General features: G+C 36.9%; 1 protein-coding gene across 5 annotated transcripts in view; it reads right to left on the bottom strand.

The window, feature by feature from the left end:
• The window catches only part of OSBPL3 (oxysterol binding protein like 3), a 118,878-nt gene that overhangs the window by 9,909 nt on the left and 89,047 nt on the right, over positions 1 to 19,922 (bottom strand). For 4 of the 5 annotated variants that reach the window (XM_039342060.1, XM_039342064.1, XM_039342062.1 and 1 more), the window contains 5 exons: positions 15,594 to 15,701; positions 5,308 to 5,442; positions 4,591 to 4,684; positions 2,993 to 3,243; positions 2,136 to 2,273 (listed from right to left, as the gene is read on the bottom strand). In XM_039342060.1, coding sequence (XP_039197994.1) covers positions 2,136 to 2,273; positions 2,993 to 3,243; positions 4,591 to 4,684; positions 5,308 to 5,442; positions 15,594 to 15,701 — 726 coding nt within the window. The remainder of the gene's footprint in view (positions 1 to 2,135; positions 2,274 to 2,992; positions 3,244 to 4,590; positions 4,685 to 5,307; positions 5,443 to 15,593; positions 15,702 to 19,922) is intronic. The other variant, XM_039342063.1, reaches the window with a different exon arrangement.

Below are 19,922 nucleotides of genomic sequence, written 5' to 3'. Positions count from 1 at the left end.
AGCCTGCATGGCTGCTGGCCCACTTCTTCTGCAGCTGCTTGTGACAGGAGGCCGTGTGGCACATCGCACCACTGCTGACACAACAAGGCGAGGCAGGTGAGGGAGCTGCCCCACACACCCCTTGCCTGCTTACTTCGGGGGGGGGGGGCAGCCAAGCCATTTGTTGCTCAGTGACCATCCCTTTGACTCCCCTCCTGAGCTGGGTAAGTCTTATTTTCAGGGAAACATGGTATATATGTGCAAGGTCAATATCTACAATACATATCCCAATCATTGTGCAAAAACTGTTTAATCAAATACAACTTTCTGGTGATAGCTTGAACTCTTTTGTAGGACTATAGTAATGTAATTCAGCTATTGAATATTAAAATATTAAATTTAATTAGAAATATCAACTTATTCCTTGTAGCACTTACTATTTTTGTTAATTGTACTCTTAACAGAATTTCAATTTCACTAATTGCTATAACAATCAGAAACTTTAATTTTCAAGTCAGCAAATATTACAAAGATACAGGAAACGTAGCTCCATACAACTGACAAGGATTAAGACTTCATGGATTTCAGAAAGGCATCTTTAATGCTATTCAGAGGCACAAGCACATAATACTGAAAGCTACAGTAGTTCGTTCCTAGATAGACTTACAGTAAGCCATTTAAGGTAAAATTTCTTTGAAATATTTCTTTCCCACCTTCCCCACAATGAGGGAAGCTTGCCTCTTGCACCAAGAAAAACATCAGTTTTATACTTCAAAATGGGACGCATTGTGAAACTTCATTCTCCAAATAGACTGAAATTAAATATTTTATATAATTCTACAAAATGCCATAAAAAAGCTAAGGCTGACTTGGCAATAAATTCAAATGACCTTATTGTTTTCTAAAAGTATATATGAAGGCTGGATAGTGCTTTGGAGCATGGGAAGACTTAAAGGCTGCTCCTATCTTTAAAACAGCTCTGTCTCTTAATGACTACTACATTCACCTTCCTGCATTTTCCCACTTTTTCAGAATCAACTCCAAAATATACATCACTCCAGTACAAATCTTCCTAGGATAGTTTACAATAATAATAATAAACATCAAACATCTAGAACTGAATTTTGTTTCTAAAAATAATTACTCAGCAGCTAACACAATCCTCTCATGTTAAAAAAATTACAGCAATTAAACCTTTCTAGATGAAAAAAAGCAATTATATTGATACTAAGCAAGCTTGCTTGAGTACAGAATTCTACTGTACATGGTTTCAAAACCACAAAGGACACTCTCCTGTCAATGTTGGATCGCTTTATATAGTAAGACACCTGGAGGGCATATCTCATATGAAATATTTAATATATGAGCAGGTTGCTATGGGAACAGTATTTCCTGTTAGGAAAAGTATTTCATGTAAGGGCTACACACAGAGTGTGACCTACTAACAACTCTTAAGGTAGTAAAAACTAGAAAAACTTTGTTCCCACTATATCTGAAATAGGAAAGGGAGAAAAAAGCAAATCCCAAAATAGCTTTCCTTTTTTGTTTTGTTTCTGGCCCTGAAAAGCAGAAAACTTTTTGAGAATATAATAAACCAGAACTAGTAACATTTTTAGTTTTTTTCAACAACTTTCCTCAAAATTCTCTGTCTTGCTGTATTCATAAATCTCTTGACCCGCAACAACAATTTCATGAACTGCAGAATCTCTACTGCAGGGGTGTCAAACTTGCAATGTCATGTGATGACATGTCGTGATGTATCGTGACTTTTTCTATTGCTGGCAATGGGGTGGGCGGGGTTTCACCATGACACATCTGGCTCGCGCGCCAGCAGTTTGACACCCCTGGTCTACTGGGTCAAAAAATGCTATGCTCCATTTTTTTTAGAAAAGCCTTACATAATTAACATTGGGTTGCGAGCAGATATTACAAACTGGCAAGACCTTGAGGGCCAAAATTTGCTCTATCCTACTATGCTGTTATGATCTTTGCAAGTCTGAATTTAAGTTGTAGGAACATGAAGTAAAATGGGAAAATAAAATTGGTAGAAGATGTTCAATATAGGTTATCCAAGACAGCCTTGTAACTATATCGTTAGAAGTTTTTCCAAACTGGATAGTGATAAAATTGCATTACCTGTTCAAAAATTGAATTACCTGTTCAGAAAAAAAATGGAAACTCTTATCTTCACGGATACATTCATAGGTTTCTCCAAGCACAGGATTGAATGGCTTGCTTCCAGCTCTGTAGTAGCTAGATGCATAGGCAGAGACTGCAAAAGCAGCCACATACACCTAAGAGTATAATTAGTAACATTAAGCAGATTATGGAAAGGGATGCAAATTTTTTAATGTTTAGATTTTTTTTAATGAGATTTTGATCTTACATTGACATCAAGGTCCATACTCCTATAAGCTAATGTGTTCTTGAATGCAGTTATGCTTTCATATTTTCTTTTTTTGAGTTGCATCTAAAATACTTCTCTTCCTAGCTGAAGGGGCAATAATTACAATCTTTCTAAATACATTATATTTTGATGGCCATATCTGAAAATCTATAGTTCTTGCATGAACCAGCTTTCATGGAATAATGTTTTGTCCAACTGTCCCCATTTTCATTGCTCAGCTATCTCAGTCTTATAGGAAAGGGAAAGGAGGATTAATAGGTCAGTATATTCAAGTCAGTCAAGATCTATTTTGAATTTGTATTTCAATTTGAATTTGAAATTGAAGCACACAGCTAAATTTTATTTTAATAGTCGTTGAATCTAGTTTATTTAAAAATTCAATAGGAATATATGTATTGGTTTTCCCTCACCTTCCTGAAGATGAACAAGTATATTTGGAATAGGAATGTGGTTGTTTGAAATATTTTATTTTTCTGTGTACTGCTGTTCTGTATGCTATGGTGAGCTGCCCAAAAGTATGTTATATAAGTAAAGCTGAAATATAATTTATAATATAATATAAAGTAAATAATTTTCTCATTTTCTGTATACTATATTTCCTCTTACCATCCTTTCAAAGGGATTAGGTGTAAATGCTGCCTTATCCAGCAATTCACTATATTCCAGTTCCTCACAAAGCTTCTGCAAAGTGTTCAAAGGTTCGTTCAGCCCAACAGGCATGGACACCTTGGAGAGATCTTTTCCTATATTATTCCGTAGAATGTTCCAGAGGCTGATGTTACTTGTATTGGGGCATGGGGCTGGAAGACGTGTCCTTCGCCTTGAATGGCATTCCACAATACCATCAGGGACAGAATCTTGAAGACAGATGTCAGGTTTAAGTTTGGCAATTTCATATTTTTTGGAATACACTCTGTTTGGTTAACATTCTTTTTACATATTATATTGGTTCTATTTTTTTTTTCAAATTTCTCAGAATATAAGATACAGTTACATATAGCTTTGAGAAGAATATTGTGCTGAGACATGGTGATTTGATCAAGGACAACCCAAAATTTGGTAACTCTGGGCTTCCTGGCTTCCAAAATCAACTACTTCATTCAGAGATAGACTCTGTTTCAGTCAGTCACTTTCATTCTATTTCAGGTAACTTTCCAAAGAGTTCATACAACTGGTGAGCAATACCAAAACTATGTTTCTAACACATACAAACATTCTCTTACTCATTCACATAGTTATCTATATATGCAACCATCCTATTCATGAATACCTCTGCCTCTCACATTAAACTATTTTTTTTTAAAAAAAATAAGGACATTTACATAAATGGACCTTTTCTATTCCTACCATATTGACAATGCTAGGGTGAGTTTAAAGAGAAAGAAGCTCTTTTACCTCCATCCCTATAACTATGCTTAAATCTGTTTGCTAAAATTTGCTAAAATCTGCATTTTGTATTATATAAATCTTAACACATTTCATTTTAATTAGATTTCAGATTCCCGGACTAGAAATACAAAGTATGGGCCATTAATAAAAAAGTATATCATCACTTGCCATTCCTATAGAATGAGGATTCTCAAAGGTACTAAGTAAAGTTTGCTCATTTTAAGGCTTACATTTTCTGATAATTTTGGAGCATTTCCTTAGTTCTACACTTCCTTCATGAAAAAATAAACCTTCAGTAGAGGTTATGAGGAAGAAACTTGGATTGTAGATAGAAAAGTGGAGGGTGGGGGCTATTGCACATAAACTTTAGGAACAGGCCTTTCCTATGCAGTTTCTCTTGACCATCATTTGAGAGTATAGTCTCAGTAAAATTACTTTTTTTAATCTTTTGCCACAACTTCATTATTTATACACTGCAAGATGTTGGGAATGACTGGGATTGGTAAGCCTGCATAAGAAAGGAATTTTTTTCTCCTAAGTCACAAATTATACAAGATGCAACATAGGGGAAGGGTATGTAAGAGAGAAAGAACATAGAACATCATCAGTGTTGGAAGAGAACGCCAGAAGGCTACACATTAAAATGTGAGTTATTCTTTCTTTGGATATCATTGCACATAATATCAGAACTGCAGAAAGCGATTGTTTAAAACGTAAGCCTGAACTTAATATGCATATCTCTAGGTTACTAATTATCAGTACTTCAAAATAAAAAAAAAATCAGAGACCAGAAGTAAATAAATTAAAACTCCTACCAAGTGTTTGCCTTTCATTCTCAGTGTCATTACTTAGGTTGTCTTCAGAAATATTATCACTTATATCACTGGCATATGAATCATCATCAGACACCTGGGGAGGAAGGAAACATTCTTTTATGCTGAAAATGAAGTGAAAAAAAATCCCTTTTCATATACTGCCACATTTGTGCAAAGGAAATAATATATCATCAGGTTTGAAATGGATATTGCAACAATAAAATTCCTTTATAAGCAAATATTAGCATGTGGGCTGGACAAGTCTAAAATAAGCTTGAATATATTTTCCACATTATGGAAAAACTTGCTACATGGTCAGTTCCAATGGAAATAATATTCAAATTTGGGTTAACTAAATATTTCTTCCAAAGAAAAGCATAATAATATCTTCATCTAAGCCAGGGGTGTCAAACTGCTGGCCCGCGGGCCGGACGAGTCACGAGGAAACCGCACCCACCCCATTGCCGGCAATGGGGAAAAGGCTCTGATGTGTCATGTGACATCACGTGACATCGCAAGTTTGACATGTCTGATCTAAGCAGTACTTTTTGTATTAATTCTTTCAGTCTCCTAGTCTCTTAAAAATACTTTAGAAAGTACCAGTAAGTAAGTTTTGCATGCTGGAATAATGTGCATAATGTCACACTGAGATTGCAAAGAAAGTAAAGGTCAGTTGATTTTGAAACAAATCCAGTGTTTCTGAACTATTTTCCAGACCTCATTTTCTGAAGAACTGGCAGACAGCAGGACTTCCTGTGCATCAAAAAATTCGGTGAGTGAATCTGCTATTGATAGTCTGCTTTCATTCGATATCTGGTGAACCAGACCTCTGTTTTGGTGTTCAGAAGTTTCCTGCAAAAAAAAGCCCAAAGATTTAAAAACAGTCACGAGCAATATTTTATTTATTATTAAGATAGATTTAAAAGAATGTCTGACTACAACTGATTCTGAGCCCTTTACAGGCAATGAAAAAAAGAAACAGAAAAGCCATATCAAACAGCCTATGAAGTTTTACTAGGGCTCACCCCACAGTCTGCCCACAGCCTGATTTTCAACACTACTTGGAACATCATATAGGAGCATCTGGGATATGCTATCCCACAGGGCAGGCACTACAACAGAGAATATATATTCTTTAAGTACATGTGGCTATATGGGTAGCCCTTGACTTATGACCACAATTGAGCCCAAATTTTTTGTTAAGTGAATCACTAAAGTTGCTAAATTAGTATACCATGAATCTGGCTTTCTCATTGCTTATCAGAAGGTTGCAAAAGGTGCTCACATCATCCCAGGACATTGCAAGGTTATAAATATGACCCAGTTGCCACACATCTGAATTTTAATTTCATGACCATGGGGATGTTGCAACTACTGTAAGTCTGAAAAATGGTCATAAGTCACTTTTTTTTAATGTATCTTTGAAAGTTGACTAAACAAATAGTTGTAAATCAAGAATTAAAGCCTTTTTGAGCACGCTTTTGAAGGATGCCTCCTCAAATTACCTTAGGAAGGAAAAATACAGAATCATAAGAATTTTATATATCTAACACCTTTCTTAAATACCTCAGTTTCTAGTGGCAGTTAAGCATGAATTTCAAGATGGAAGACAAGAACTCCTTAATTAAGCCCCCCCCCTACGAAATGATACTAGATTGTTACAGATTACAAAGTCCTTCAGTAAAGATGCTGATTTTAAAACACAGGTCACTGTGAGCTTGACATAGTCAGCTAAGCATGTAATTGCAGAAGCTGCTTATATTTCTATTAACATACTATTTTCTGAAATACAATGGAATTTTGTATCAAAGCGATACTCCAAAGGGAACTGGAAAAACTATAATGAGCTGGCTAATGATGCATAGAGAGCAGATTTGCAAAGCTAGGATCTTCCATTTTTTGAGTCAGGAAAGGTAGATGGGTGTTTTACTTTGTTTATAAAAACCATTCTAAGGTTTTTAAAGGAACTAATACTAGCTAGGTGCTTTCACCTCAAAATGGAACAAATAATTTATCAACATCACTGTAAGCAGTGATGGATAGGTAGAGGTTAAGGCAGAGAGGTGGCAAAATCCTGACTGGATGGAGAGTCAAAAAGCCCATCTAAGCAAATTAACAGCAAAACAAAAGCAGAATTGTGAAGTACAGTACATTGTAAGAAGCTAACATATAAAAGGACAGGGGCAGTAAAGCCTAAGAGAAACTGACAATGTCAAATAGAAATACTGGATATAACGACCAATTATTTTCTGTCCTTTCATCTCAATCTTTGCATTGCCTTACAATGTCATTACTGTAATATTTATCACTTATTTGAGAAATCAGTTAATTTATGCACACTCAAAACCTCTCAAGGTCATGAAGAATTTGGGTTCAGCAAGAGAAAAATAGTGAGGCAGGTGTTAATTTATTTCTGACATTTTTCATCACAAAATAGCTTCTAATAATACTTAAATTGATATAGTTATTGACATAGAAAAGCCTAAAGAGATTTTTTATTTGATTTGTGACCTCATGTGTCCAGTTAAAGAATGTTCAATTTTTTGTGATGAACAGCACATCTTTATTAATTTATACATTTTCTGAGTGACCCAAGACCTCAGTGAAGTAAAAGAATGTCACCAAAAGGAACAGGAATGAAATTGCCACCTCATTCCTCCCAACTAGTTCATTTTTGTAAAGATAAATGGATTTATCTTTTTCATAAACATGGTGCTTTTGACATTTTTATTTGATATGTTTCAAATTTTGAAGCATGATCTTAAAGGCTTATGTGATCACAAAAAACAAGATATGCAGCTTGTAGATCTTGGCTTTCTGACACCCCCCCCCCAAAAAAAACAGCTGACATTCAAGGAAACTGAGAACAGGAGAATAAAGAAAATTTCTTGTCATGAAAATGTCTGTGGTTTTTATTTTGCAGGTACTTATTTTTTCAGTTAAAGATTCCTTAGGAATTTGTTGGAGAAAATGTATTTTGCTGACTTTTTGATCAAAGAGGAAAGCATAATTAGCTAATTTAATCTGTCCTCTGAAGATTGTCAATAGGATTAAGTTCTATGGTTTTCTCTTCTACAAATGTCTTCCTCTACATACCTATGCTTTTTCTGATAATTTAGTTGTTTAATATTCAAGATTTGATTAACACAATATACATATTATTTGCAGTAAAGATATGATTTGTGTGAAATGCATTAGGAACACTTCTCTCCATGACTTTGCAAAAGTAATATCTTTTTATAATTTCAATATAGTTAGTATTATTAGGCTCACTGTAAGCAAATTCAGCATCAATAGCATATCCAAATGGATCAAAGTAATGTCAAAACAGAAAAGATGTTACCAAAGATGTTATCAAAGTGTAAAGTTTAGATTATGCAATTTCTAAAGCCTCACATTTTTTTCTCTGACAGAAAAAAAAAAGAGATAAATCAGCAGTCACAACTGGAAAATTGGATAACCCATAAAACAAAATCAATCACATTCTTATCTCCACTGCTTATTAGTCTGTGTATTTGTAACTAAAAATTCTTTGATATCAGTAAGATTACTATATTAAGACCTACTGTATGGTTTTAGTTTTAAAACCTCTCCCATTTCACAACCGCTTATGAATAATTACATTAAACTTTTTAAGTAAATAAAAATAGAAATGATAGTTTGAACCTGGGCACTGCCCTCAACAATAGCATCCAGCCAGCTGAGTGGGTAGGTACACCTCACTCCAGTTCATTGTTTTTTCCAGTATGTTGATATACTAAAAAGAATTAATCATAATTTCTAAATTTGGATTTGCATAGATAAATCACCGTATGCAAATCAATGCCCTCGGTTCTCCTTTTCAGTGATGCATTTCCTTTTCTTAAGGAAAAAAAAAACCTAGCCATCCTATTTGTGCAGAGATGATATATGCCCCACTATTCAAAAGCAGGACTGGCATTTTGAATTTGATCAGGATAAGCAATGTGCAGTTCCCCATTACTCCATTTGGAATACTAGAGTCCCCTACTGTAGTGGTTGGGGCTGAATATTTTCATTTTTATAGTCAAAATAAATGTTTTAAATATTATAAAGACATCAAACATCTCTTGTCAGGTCCCCAAATCCTTACAATTTTCCCTGCATATGTGCTCTTGTCTGGGGCCTGCCATTCTGCTGGGGAGGGGATGCTTTTGCTTGGGATAACTTTCGCTTTCTGCTTTTCCTCTCCTGCCTCTATCCACTTGAGAAAAGACTGTGTTTCCGTTATCATGGAGACAACTATGGAGAAACAAAATTAGAGAAGATCTTGAGATGCGTGCCAACTCTGCCAATTAGGCAAACATCGTACTACCTGTGGATTGGCTGGATTTCAAATAGACACTATGACTTTGGCTGGAGAGGAGGATTGCTAGTTTAACTATACCATTTAAATGGGCTTTCCCCCAGATGTCGCCTTGACTTCCCTACTGTCACTAACCCCTAATAAAAGTTCCTTTTGAGACAATGCCTGATTGAAGAGTTCTGCTTTCTTGGGTGGTTAGCTGAGGTGAGTCCTTACATAAGGCGAGATCTGCATAGTACTCAACTTGGAGAAGCTGCTGCTCTGCTGGGGAGTTGCAACTGAATTCCACATGGACGAGTTCCAGGCAGTGAAATGGGCTGAAGATCTCATCTCCTCTATTTGAAATCTGAGAAGAGCGTCTCCAGGGATCTGGAAGAAGCTGGGCCTTCTGGTGAAGAAGACTGAGCCAGATAGTCACTCGGGGTCAGAAAAAAAAAGATAGGAAGAAAAAGCCCTTACCTGCGATAGAGGGAAAAAAAGGTGAAGAAGAAAAATCCAGAAACTGCCTCTCCTATAACGATAGAGAAAAGGAAGAATTGACGTTGGAGACGATGAAGCAGTAATTGAGTACGTGAAAAAGACCCTCAATGAATTCAAGATGTAGCTGAAAGAACCCCTGAATCGGAGGAAAGGTTGGAGGGCGATTTGGAGGAAGAGGAGAAAGAGGAATCGGAGCCCCAGTGATAGCACAGTGGCGAGGCTATCCATCTCAAGGAACCAGAGGCAGATCACCTAAACTGGCCGAGGTGAAGGTGATTCCAATCGGAGTGAAAGTTTATGGAGATTTGAAGCAATTGGAGTATTTCCTGGAACAGGTGTTCACCTACATGCAAATCTATGGAGAACACTGCCTACTGATGTAGAAAAAGTTCGGGTAGTTACACTAGCTTTGGAAGGCAGGAGCAGCTGATTGGATGGTGGCTGTAATGCACCCGAACTGAGAAATGTCAACCACTTTATGGCTGCTCTCCGCAGATGTTTTGAAGAGCGGCTGGCAGACAAGAAAGCCTGGCAACACATAAAGACGGTGAAGCAAGGAAGAAGACCAGTGGCTGAGTATACCAAAGAGTTCAGAGAATTGGCCAGCTGCCTAAACTGGCCAGAAAACATCCTGGTAAGCTGTTTCCAGGATGGGCTCAATGAAGAGTTGTACAATGCCTATGTAGCTTGTGGAGTCCCGGGACAACTATATGATTGGTACCTACTAGCTGGAGATCGATCAATGCAAGCACCTACACCATCCAATGAGACCAAACTTCAGACCACAGTCAGAGAATTGAGGGGAAATTGCTCGAGCTTCGCCTGCCCCATCTCGCACTACTGCCTGCATTAAGCAATGGATTGCCACAGCAAGACACCTGCCAAGAAAAGGGATTGTCTACCGGCTGGAAGACCCCCGAGAATCTCACTGCACCTGAGGGAGACTGCGATGAGTTCGGAAGAGGTCATAGAGCTCCCCCATGGTTGCAGCAGAGACGATCAAGCTCCCACTCCACGCTACGATGACCCAGAAGGGATGGAAAGTGACTACGAAAACAACCCATTGGTGAGTGGGCCAACTGACCCCATTACAGTGTCCCTAGAACTTTCCATAGCTGGCACTGGGAACACAGTAAAATTAGCAGCCTTGCTGGATTCAGGGTGCACCCAATGCATGATCAGCCCAGAACTAGTGGGGAAAATGAGGATACCTCTCAGGAGACTAAAAATTCCAATTACTTTTTGCCAACTGAACAACTCAGTTGCAGGGAGGGTGCCTGTCAGTTCTGTCACCAGACCTTTACATATTGACCTGGGGGATCATGCAGAGACTCTACTGTGGCCTCAGGAACGGAGTAGCTGTTAGTTTTGGGACTGGCTTGGTATCCACTACTTTTTATGAAAGATATGTTAGCACACTTGTCAAAAGGAATTTTTTTCCAAGCTAGACTTGAGAAAAGCTTATTATGACATACGAATAAAGAAAGGGGATGAATGGAAAACTGCCTTCAACTGCCCATTGGGTTGTTTCCAATTTAAAGTTCTCCCTTTTGGACTACAAGGGGCCCCTGCAGTGTTCATACAATTAATCAATGAAGTTCTGCATGAGCATATGTATAAGGAGGTTTTGGTTTATCTGGATGATATCCTTATTTACACAGAAACCAAAGATGAACACATTAAGCTAGTCAGAGCAGTACTGAAAATGCTACGTTCAGCCAAACTGTATGGCAAACTGTCAAAGTGTGAATTCCACAAAGATCATATTGATTACTTAGGCTATCGTATATCTAATGAGGGGATAGAGATTGACCCAGAGAAAGTGAGAGTAGTCTTGGAATGGGTGCCTCCAAAAACCAAAAAACAACTCCGAAGATTCCTAGGATTTGCAAACTTTTACAGACAATTCATCCCATCTTTTGCATAAATTACCTTCCAATCACAAATTTGTTAAAAACCAGAGGGGTGGGTAAACCGAACCCCAGTCAACCGTTAAAATGGACAGGGGAATGTCAACCTGCTTTTGAGAAACTTAAGAGAATTTTGAAGCATCCAGACCCAGAATAGCCATTTATAATTCAAGCTGATGCCAGCAATGCGGCTGTAGCAGCGGTTTTATTACAAAGAAATAAGGAGGGACAATTGCAACCTTGTGCTTATACCTCTAGGAAATTATTAGAGACTGAGCAGAGATGGGCAGCTTGGTAGAAGGAGGCCTATGCTGTACGATGGACTCTCTTCATTTGGAGGCATTTCCTGGAAGGGAGTAAAATACCGTGTCAAGTATGGACTGATCATAATCTTGAAGTGATGAAAATTCCCAGGAAACTCTCACCAAAACAAGCAAGGTGGTCCCAATACTTTCATTGCTTTGATTTTACTATCCATTACCTCCCTGGGGAAAAGAATTTTTTAGCAGGTGCATTGTCCAGACTACCACAATGTAACAGAAGAAAGCAGAAGTGACTAAACCATTTCTACATTCTTGTCAATTAGCAGCTCCTGTAACCACCAGGGCCCAGTCGAGACCTGTGACTCCTATCAAAAAAACTTTGTTGCAGGACTTTAAAACTGCATTAGGAACCAATGAGTGGTTTCAGAACAATAATAATCTGTGAGTGTGAAAAGATGGATTAGCCTGGATTGGAGGGAAACTTTATGTCCCAGCGGCCCTAAGATTTAAATGTAATGCAAGCAGGGTATGACTCGAAAAATGCTGGACATTTTGGGTTTGTTAAAACTTTACATCTCCTTAAGAGGCAATTTTGGTGGCCTGCTTTAAAAAAGGACATAGAAAGCTATGTAGCCAGCTGCCCCACATGCGCAGCAGCTAAACGCCAGCAAGGGAAATCTCCAGGACTGCTTCAACCATTAGCAAGTCCGTCAGCACCCTGGAGAGAGAGATCTATAGATTTTATTGTGGAACTGCCTGAAAGTGTTGAAAACACTGTAATTTGGGTCATAATGGATTTGTTCTCTAGACAGGTTCATTTCATTCCATGCCCTAAGATCCCAACTGCTAAAACTTTAGCTAAACTCTTTGTGCAAAACGTATATTGATGTCATGGAGCCCCACAACGCATAATTTCAGACGGGGGGGGGGTTTCAATTCACTTCTAAGTTCTGGAAACCTTTTCTGGACTTGATGGGTTCTAGTCAAGGGCTGTCATCTTCCCATCATCCTCAAAAGAATGGGGTGTGGGGACAGAGAGACTAACTCAGTTCTAGAACAATACCTGAAATGTTTTATTAATTATGAGCAGGACAATTGGTCTGATCTGTTGCTGTTTGCTGAAGTTGCTTATAATAATGCTGTGCATTCTAGTACAGGTTTCACTTCATTTCAAGTAGCTAGTGGTCAGACTTTCGTAGCCATGCCTGAACTTCCTACCAAGGAACCTGAAATTCCCTCCTTGCAGGAATGGATTAAACAGTTGCAGAATACCTGGCCAGTAGTCAGGAAAGCTTTGGATGAAGCCAGAGAGGCCTATAAGACTCAAGCCGATAAACGGAGGGTGGAGCAAAAACCATATAAAGTTGGGGAAAGGGTGTACCTGTCCACTAACTATCTGCAATCTTTACAACCTTCAAAGAAGTTAGGCCCTAAATTTGCTGGACCTTTCCCTGTCAAACGCATCATCAACCCTGTGACGGTTGAATTGGACTTGCCAAAAAACCTACGGCAAATCCACCCTGTCTTCCACTGCAGCTTGCTCAAACTGGAGGTTACCTCTAACCTTAGATCTCCTGCACTTCGGTGCCCACGCCTATCATGGTTGAGGGTGAACAACATTTTGAAATTAAAGATATTTTAGATTCTCGAAAACATCATGGGGTGACACAGTACCTAGTAGCCTAGAAGGACCTCCCTTCCTCACAGAATGAGTGGGTATACAAGAAACATGTCAGAGTCCCTAGACTTCTCAAATGTTTCTATGCAAAAAAATCCTAATAAGCTTGATTGATATGCCTACTGTATTGCTTCTTCTCCCCTTTCCATTTTGTTTTCTAGGTGGATTCCCCATTTTTCAAGGGGGGTCATATGTCAGGTCCCCAAATCCTTATTGTTTTCCCTGCATATGTGCTCTTGTTTGGGGCTTGCCATTCTGTTGGAGGGGGGATGTTTGCTTTCGCTTGGGATAACTTTTGCTTTGTTTTTCCTCTCTGCCTCTATCCACTTGAGAAAAGACTGTGTCTCCCTTATCGTGGAGACAACTATGAAGAAACGAAACTGGAGAAGATCTTGAGATACGTGCCAATTCTGCCAATTACGCAAACATTGTACCACCTGTGGATTGGCTGGATTTCAAATGGAAACTATGACTTTGGTGGGAGGAGGAAGATTGCTAGTTTAACTAAACCGTTTAAGCGGCCTTTCCCGCAGATGTCACCTTGACTTCCCTACTGTCACTAACCCCTAATAAAAGTTCCTTTTGAGACAATGCCTGTTTGAAGAGTTCTGCTTTCTTGGGTGGTTAGCTGAGGTGGGTCCTTACAATCTCTTTAACTCATCCCTTCAAATCGGGGGTTTCCATTTTGGAAGATGTATGCCTTGAGACTCTTCAAAGTTAAAAAGCTCCTGCATTCCCTCAAACAAAAGAAATGAAATTGCTATCCTGCCCATTCTAACATTATAACTGACTACCTTGTTTTCTGCAGATCCCTTAGCCTAAGGAAAGAAGGAAATGTAACCCCAGCTCCAAAAGTTTCCCACTTTTAAATTAGAGTGCAAGGTGAAAACAGAGTTCTGGTTTATCAGGGTATATGGGAAGCCCTAGATTATTTTGGATACAATTTATTCCCAACATATATTACAGCAAGTGCAAACTTGTGTGACTATCCATTAGTGCAGTGTTTCCCAAACTTGACATTTTAAGGCATGAGGACTTCAACTCCCAGAATTCCACAGCCAGCAACACTGGCTTTGGAATTCTGGGAGTTGAAATCCACATGCCTTAAAATTGTCAAGTTTGGGAAACACTGCATTAGTGTAAACAAAATGGAATGTCCACAGAAACAAAATGGAGTAATATAAATGTGGAAAACTGAAGTTTCTGTCTAGCTTATAGCAAATGAACTGATTAGCATCAGAAGCACTAAAAAGCCATCAATGTCAAAAAAATTATTAGTCTCCAATTATACTAATAACTTTCATGAGACAATAAGAGAAATTCCATTGCACATAGTGGCAAATGCCTTGAGAATATCTTATAAAATGCAATATAAGTTAGAATCCATGAACATCTGACCTCTCTAATTGTTCAGTTCAAAACACAGCACACTCACAAAATATATGACTGGAACACATCTATATTATCTATTTGCCACGAATAAGTTAAATTCATTTTTGTTTGTTTTAAAAAGTCATTTAAACTCAGTTATAATATTCTTTATATTATTTCTTATCTTGAAATCTCACTTACTCCATTGTTACAAAATTATGCATTCTATCTTGGCCTTCCCTAAGCTGATGTCCTCCCAAACCTCCCATTAGTATGGAGGACATCAGAATTGTACTCCCAATATATTTGGAGGGCACCTGCTTAAATAAGGGTTTGTTCATCTATTATATCTAAATGTATCTGCATTGATTTTCATCCTATTTCTACATAGTTATTAGTGGCAGAAACATATTCAGCAAGAAAAGAGAAACTGAGCAATTGATAAGAACATTTTGTAGTTCAAATTAAATATATATGGGTAGGGGAGATGATATATATATCATCTCCCCCACCATCCCCAAAAGCCTTTTTAATAATCTGAGTGAATTGGTATACTATAATCCTTATCTTAATAGGTTTTCTATAGTGTTATTTTTTTCCAGACTGGGTTAAAAGATTATGTTTACAAAGGCAAATTAGTTTCTGACAGTTATTTGAAGGTTTTTTCTGTGCAAAAGTTGTATAGAAGAATTTGATGTATAAAAAATTAAAACATGGAATATACAAACTGTTCAGCAACACTACAAAGAATGGTGAAAGGCTTTTGCAAAAGATTTTACAGCAGAAGTGAAATAAAAACAAGCAGTCTGTCATCAAACAACAATGAAAGCATGCTCAAAGCTGTGGTTATTTGGTGGCATTCACAATTAATGCCATACTACATGATGAGAAGATTCATGAGGACAAGATAATAACCAGCGGAATGGAGGAGAGCTGCAACAAGGAGTTTTGCAAAAAGACAGGAAATCTATACCCACCTTTACAAAATCAGGGCTCGAATTTGCATTAGCAGCTGAATCAAGGAGCATAGATTCGGCATGTATTCTGCATAACCGTTCTTTAAGATCTGTGTTTTGTGCTATGGCCTGGAATATTTAAGAGAAAAAACAAAGTACATTTGGGCCATCAAAGTGTGACAGCTAATTACAAATAGTTGTCTCTCTGATATAAAAAAGAGAGAGACAAAATGGAATTCTAAGAGTATTTGGGGCAAAGTATTTAAATGGCAAGAGCTGTATAGCAACAGAAAAGCAACCTTTACAAAGCACCAACTCAGAGAGCAAAGATGGGGTTAACTCTGGGATGAACTTGTGATGGTAAATTTTCAAGTATGATCTGCAGCCAGGTTACTTAAGAAGGTAAGTGAAGATGGTATTAAATCTGTGGCATACTGCACTGCCAGCTTATTTGGTACAGGATCGCAGCATCTAGTGATGAAAGGCTTAATATTTCTCTACCATGATACTGAATTTATCGAAGTATTGATATTTTTTTAAAAAAATGTAGTCAGAAGCCAGAGATATTTTTTAATGATCAGATGAAGAAAAAGTTTAATCTTCATCACTCTCTTCTAAATCTGGTTGTAATGAAAAACACACATCTGACATTACACATTTAACATCACATGCACTTGAGTTATTAAGGGTTTCCAAGAATACATGTTAATAGATGCAAGCAGAAATGATTTCAAATAAGATTATTCAAGATATATGGATAGTAGCTGATTCTTCCTTTTTTTTTTAAGTATAAGGCAGATGTCTTACATTGCTGACAGGTCCTTGGTTTTTTTTTTACTATATTCCAGGAATATAATTTTAAGAATGAGTGACTAATGAGTTAGGAAGTATATATGCTAATTATCTTCCAAATTCCTCTCCATTCCATTTAATGAATGCTGCCACTAACACCAACTAGGTGTGAATATCCATTTCTCTTTCCTCCAAAAACAGCAAACATTCTAGCTTTGATTTATGTCAGAAAATAATCATTGCTAGATGAAGATGTCACCACAAGATAACTTTTTCTTCTATTAAACAAAGAGGTTGAAAACCACTAGCTTATTCAAGAAAGAAGATTCAATGCATGCAAGCCAATCTTACTTCTGTGCAATAGTAGCAGCAGCGTGGTGCCTTACCCACTTAACTACAACATAAGTAAAAGACAGGAAATGCACACCCATTCAGTAATAACTGATATTAATCTCTGTATGACTAATCAGGGCAAGATCAAACAAATCTCCTTAGCAAGTGGGTGTTGCATGATTTTTTTCAAACAGTACATTTTTAAGACGACTATGACTATCCACTTGGGAATTTGTTAATGATCTTTGAGGTCAAAAGAAATGATATTGCAATGTTATATCCATTTATCTGGAAACAAGCTTCAATGCATTAAATAGCAAGTCACCATGAATAAAGTTTTAGAAAGTTTTAATTATTCAGAATGTCACTGTCAATACATGTATCAAATGTAGTATGCTAAACAGGTAGATGGATCAATATAATGTTGTCTATCATTCTGTTTCTTTTCTTTGTTGATTTAAAATCTGTTTGCCAGCCAGAACTGCTACTGTATAAATTAAAATAATTAATAAGTAAAAAAATGAAGAAAATACAAGTTTTAAATTTAATCCTGACAAACGATATATGAATAAATAAAGTACCGAAATTGATGTGGGCAATCTGAAAGTATTTTCATTGCCAATATCCAAATATATCCATTATATTTTGGGGTCACATTTTCTCCATCAGTCATAATGGTATAACGTACAGCTTACTAATAATACTGAATAGTAGAAAACATTTTAAAAGGATGTCTATAATTCATACTTACTACAAAAAACTCCCAACCAGAATCAGGAGCAACTTCTGAATACCAGTTTGGAACTTAGAAATTGTGTCAGGGAAAATTGTTGCCAATTACACTTCTCTGGATTGGGTGGTCTTCTGCACTATCATTCATGCCTGTGTGACCCCCTCCTCTCACCCCATTTTGGATTATTGTTAATAGATCATACACGGTTCCAACTTTTAAGTTCAATTTGGAAACTTTAGCTAGTGATAAATACAACAGCTGAAGCAGTTTTGGCTCCAGTTAATTTGCATATGTGAAACTTTTGCTTTAAGAACTGTAAGCAGTGTGTTTCTAGGTGCAAGTCAAAGTGTTATTGTGGATGTCACTTTTGAAAGTCTTTATGATTAAGGTCTCTATAGACTGCATATTCCAGCAGCTTCTGTCCATTCATTAAGAGTTGCAGGAGAGACTCTACTCCAGTGTTTCTCAACCTTGACAATTTTAAGGCGTGTGGACTTCAGTTCCCAGAATTCCACAGCCAGCAATGCTGGCTGTGGAATTCTGGGAGTTGAAGTCCACACGCCTTAAAATTGTCAAGGTTGAGAAACACTGCTCTACTCTCATTCTATCCCCTCACAGATTTTAATTTTGGGGAATCTCTTAGTCCAGCCTTCTCCAATGCTATCTCCTCTTCTACAGCAGCATTCCCTCTGACAGCAAACATATTCCTACTCTCCTGGCCTTTAACAAAACTGTTGAGACCTGGCTATTTCAATGATGCTTTGGAATCTGAGGGAGTAACATTCATCTTGTTTCCTTCTGAGTATGAAAATTTACCTGAATAAATTATTATGGAGATTCCTTATATTGTTTTAACCTTACAGGTGTTTATAAATGTATAAATTATGGAGAATCAGTTTATTTATTACCTGAATGGGTTGAAAGCATGCTATACCTTTAGGATTTGATGTTAGGGAAAATAAAGACTGGGTACCTTAAGTGCCCTCTTGTATATCTATAAATCCAGCATCCACATGTATCAATATTTAAAATGACAAGATTTATTTTCAATTTCACAAGCACATGACATTTAAATCTGGCTTGTTGCTTGCCACTGATAAAAATATATATGTACATGTGGATCTTTATTAAACAACAAAGAGGCCCCATGAATTTGCATTACTTCTTTTCCACATGTCAGTTTCTATAAGGTTTGAAATAAGAGTATTTACATATTTTTTTTAATATTTATTCTTCCTTTACCTATTAGGGCAATGAAACTTCACCAATGGACAATATGCGGCTTGTACTATTTCATTAACTTGGATGGATATATATACTCCTTTTAAATATGCAGTGCACAACTTCAATCATATAAATAATATTATTAAAGTGTAGTAACGTGTTTTGTTAGAAGCTTTAATAAAGCAACATGAAGTCATAGGAGTTAGGAAATGGAGTAAAGTCTAAAAAGAAATCCACATACCTCATTTCCTAACTCTCGTGAAAATTAGGCATGTCTCTATGCTTTTCTACAAATTATTTTTTATTATATTTTGCTTTTCTTCAGGAACTCAAAAGCATTTTTGGTCAATCCATACTTGTGTAATAACTAGATACTGTGCCTCCTTTGTCCCTGTCCAATCCAGAAAAATTGTCCACATTTCATAACCATGTAGGAGCTACATTTGATTCCCAGAAAGAATTAGCAGGGTTATTCCTATCTACATCTTTTTGGCTAATTTTTTAGGATATCCTGAGCTGCTTAACTTTAATCGATCAAAATGTCTGCCAAATGTTGGACAATTCTCATCTGAAAGAATAAAATATTGTGCATTCTGCAATGCAAAACAAAAATGAAAAAACTCAAATAAAAAAGGTACTGTAGTATATGAACCACTGCCTCACAAGCACATAAAAAAGCAATGCATCATGAAACAATATAAATTCTATTTCCAGAGCCTAAACTGGAACAGAAAATTTGTTCAAATTATATTTTTAATTTCTATAGTAAATTAGATTTAAGGAGTGATATGATAAGAGATGTCTCTTGAAAAAGGATCCCTTCCACAATCAGCTTACTGTGGCAAGGAAAAAGTTAAAGGAAATAAGGGCAACTGAAAGGAGTGTGTCCATCAGAGCTGAATAAACTATTACAATATTATAGCCTCCAGCCTAATTTTTTTGTTCACTAATATAGGCAAAAAACAGGATTATTGTTCTTTACAGAGTAAAAGCAACTAAGAGATGAAGACTGTAAAAATATTTAAGAGCTAAATGAATGGGTAAGATACAGTGACTATTAATATATAGATCTAAGCACCAAAGTTGTTGATGTACAATTTAAACATTGCTTTTTATTTTCACACATACAAAAATCATCTTCTAAAATTATCAACATAACCTGATCTCGCAATAATACGTGGCAGACTTTGCTTATGGATATGGAAGAATAGGGAAAGATAAAAGAATTCCAAACAGAAAAAAACAGAGCCATACTTCAAGCTGAAGAG

Source organism: Crotalus tigris, unplaced genomic scaffold, assembly GCF_016545835.1.
Source record: "Crotalus tigris isolate CLP2741 ecotype Arizona unplaced genomic scaffold, ASM1654583v1 scf7180000017774.6281472, whole genome shotgun sequence".
Lineage (NCBI taxonomy): Eukaryota > Metazoa > Chordata > Lepidosauria > Squamata > Viperidae > Crotalus > Crotalus tigris.
This window is presented reverse-complemented; position numbering and strand designations above follow the sequence as displayed.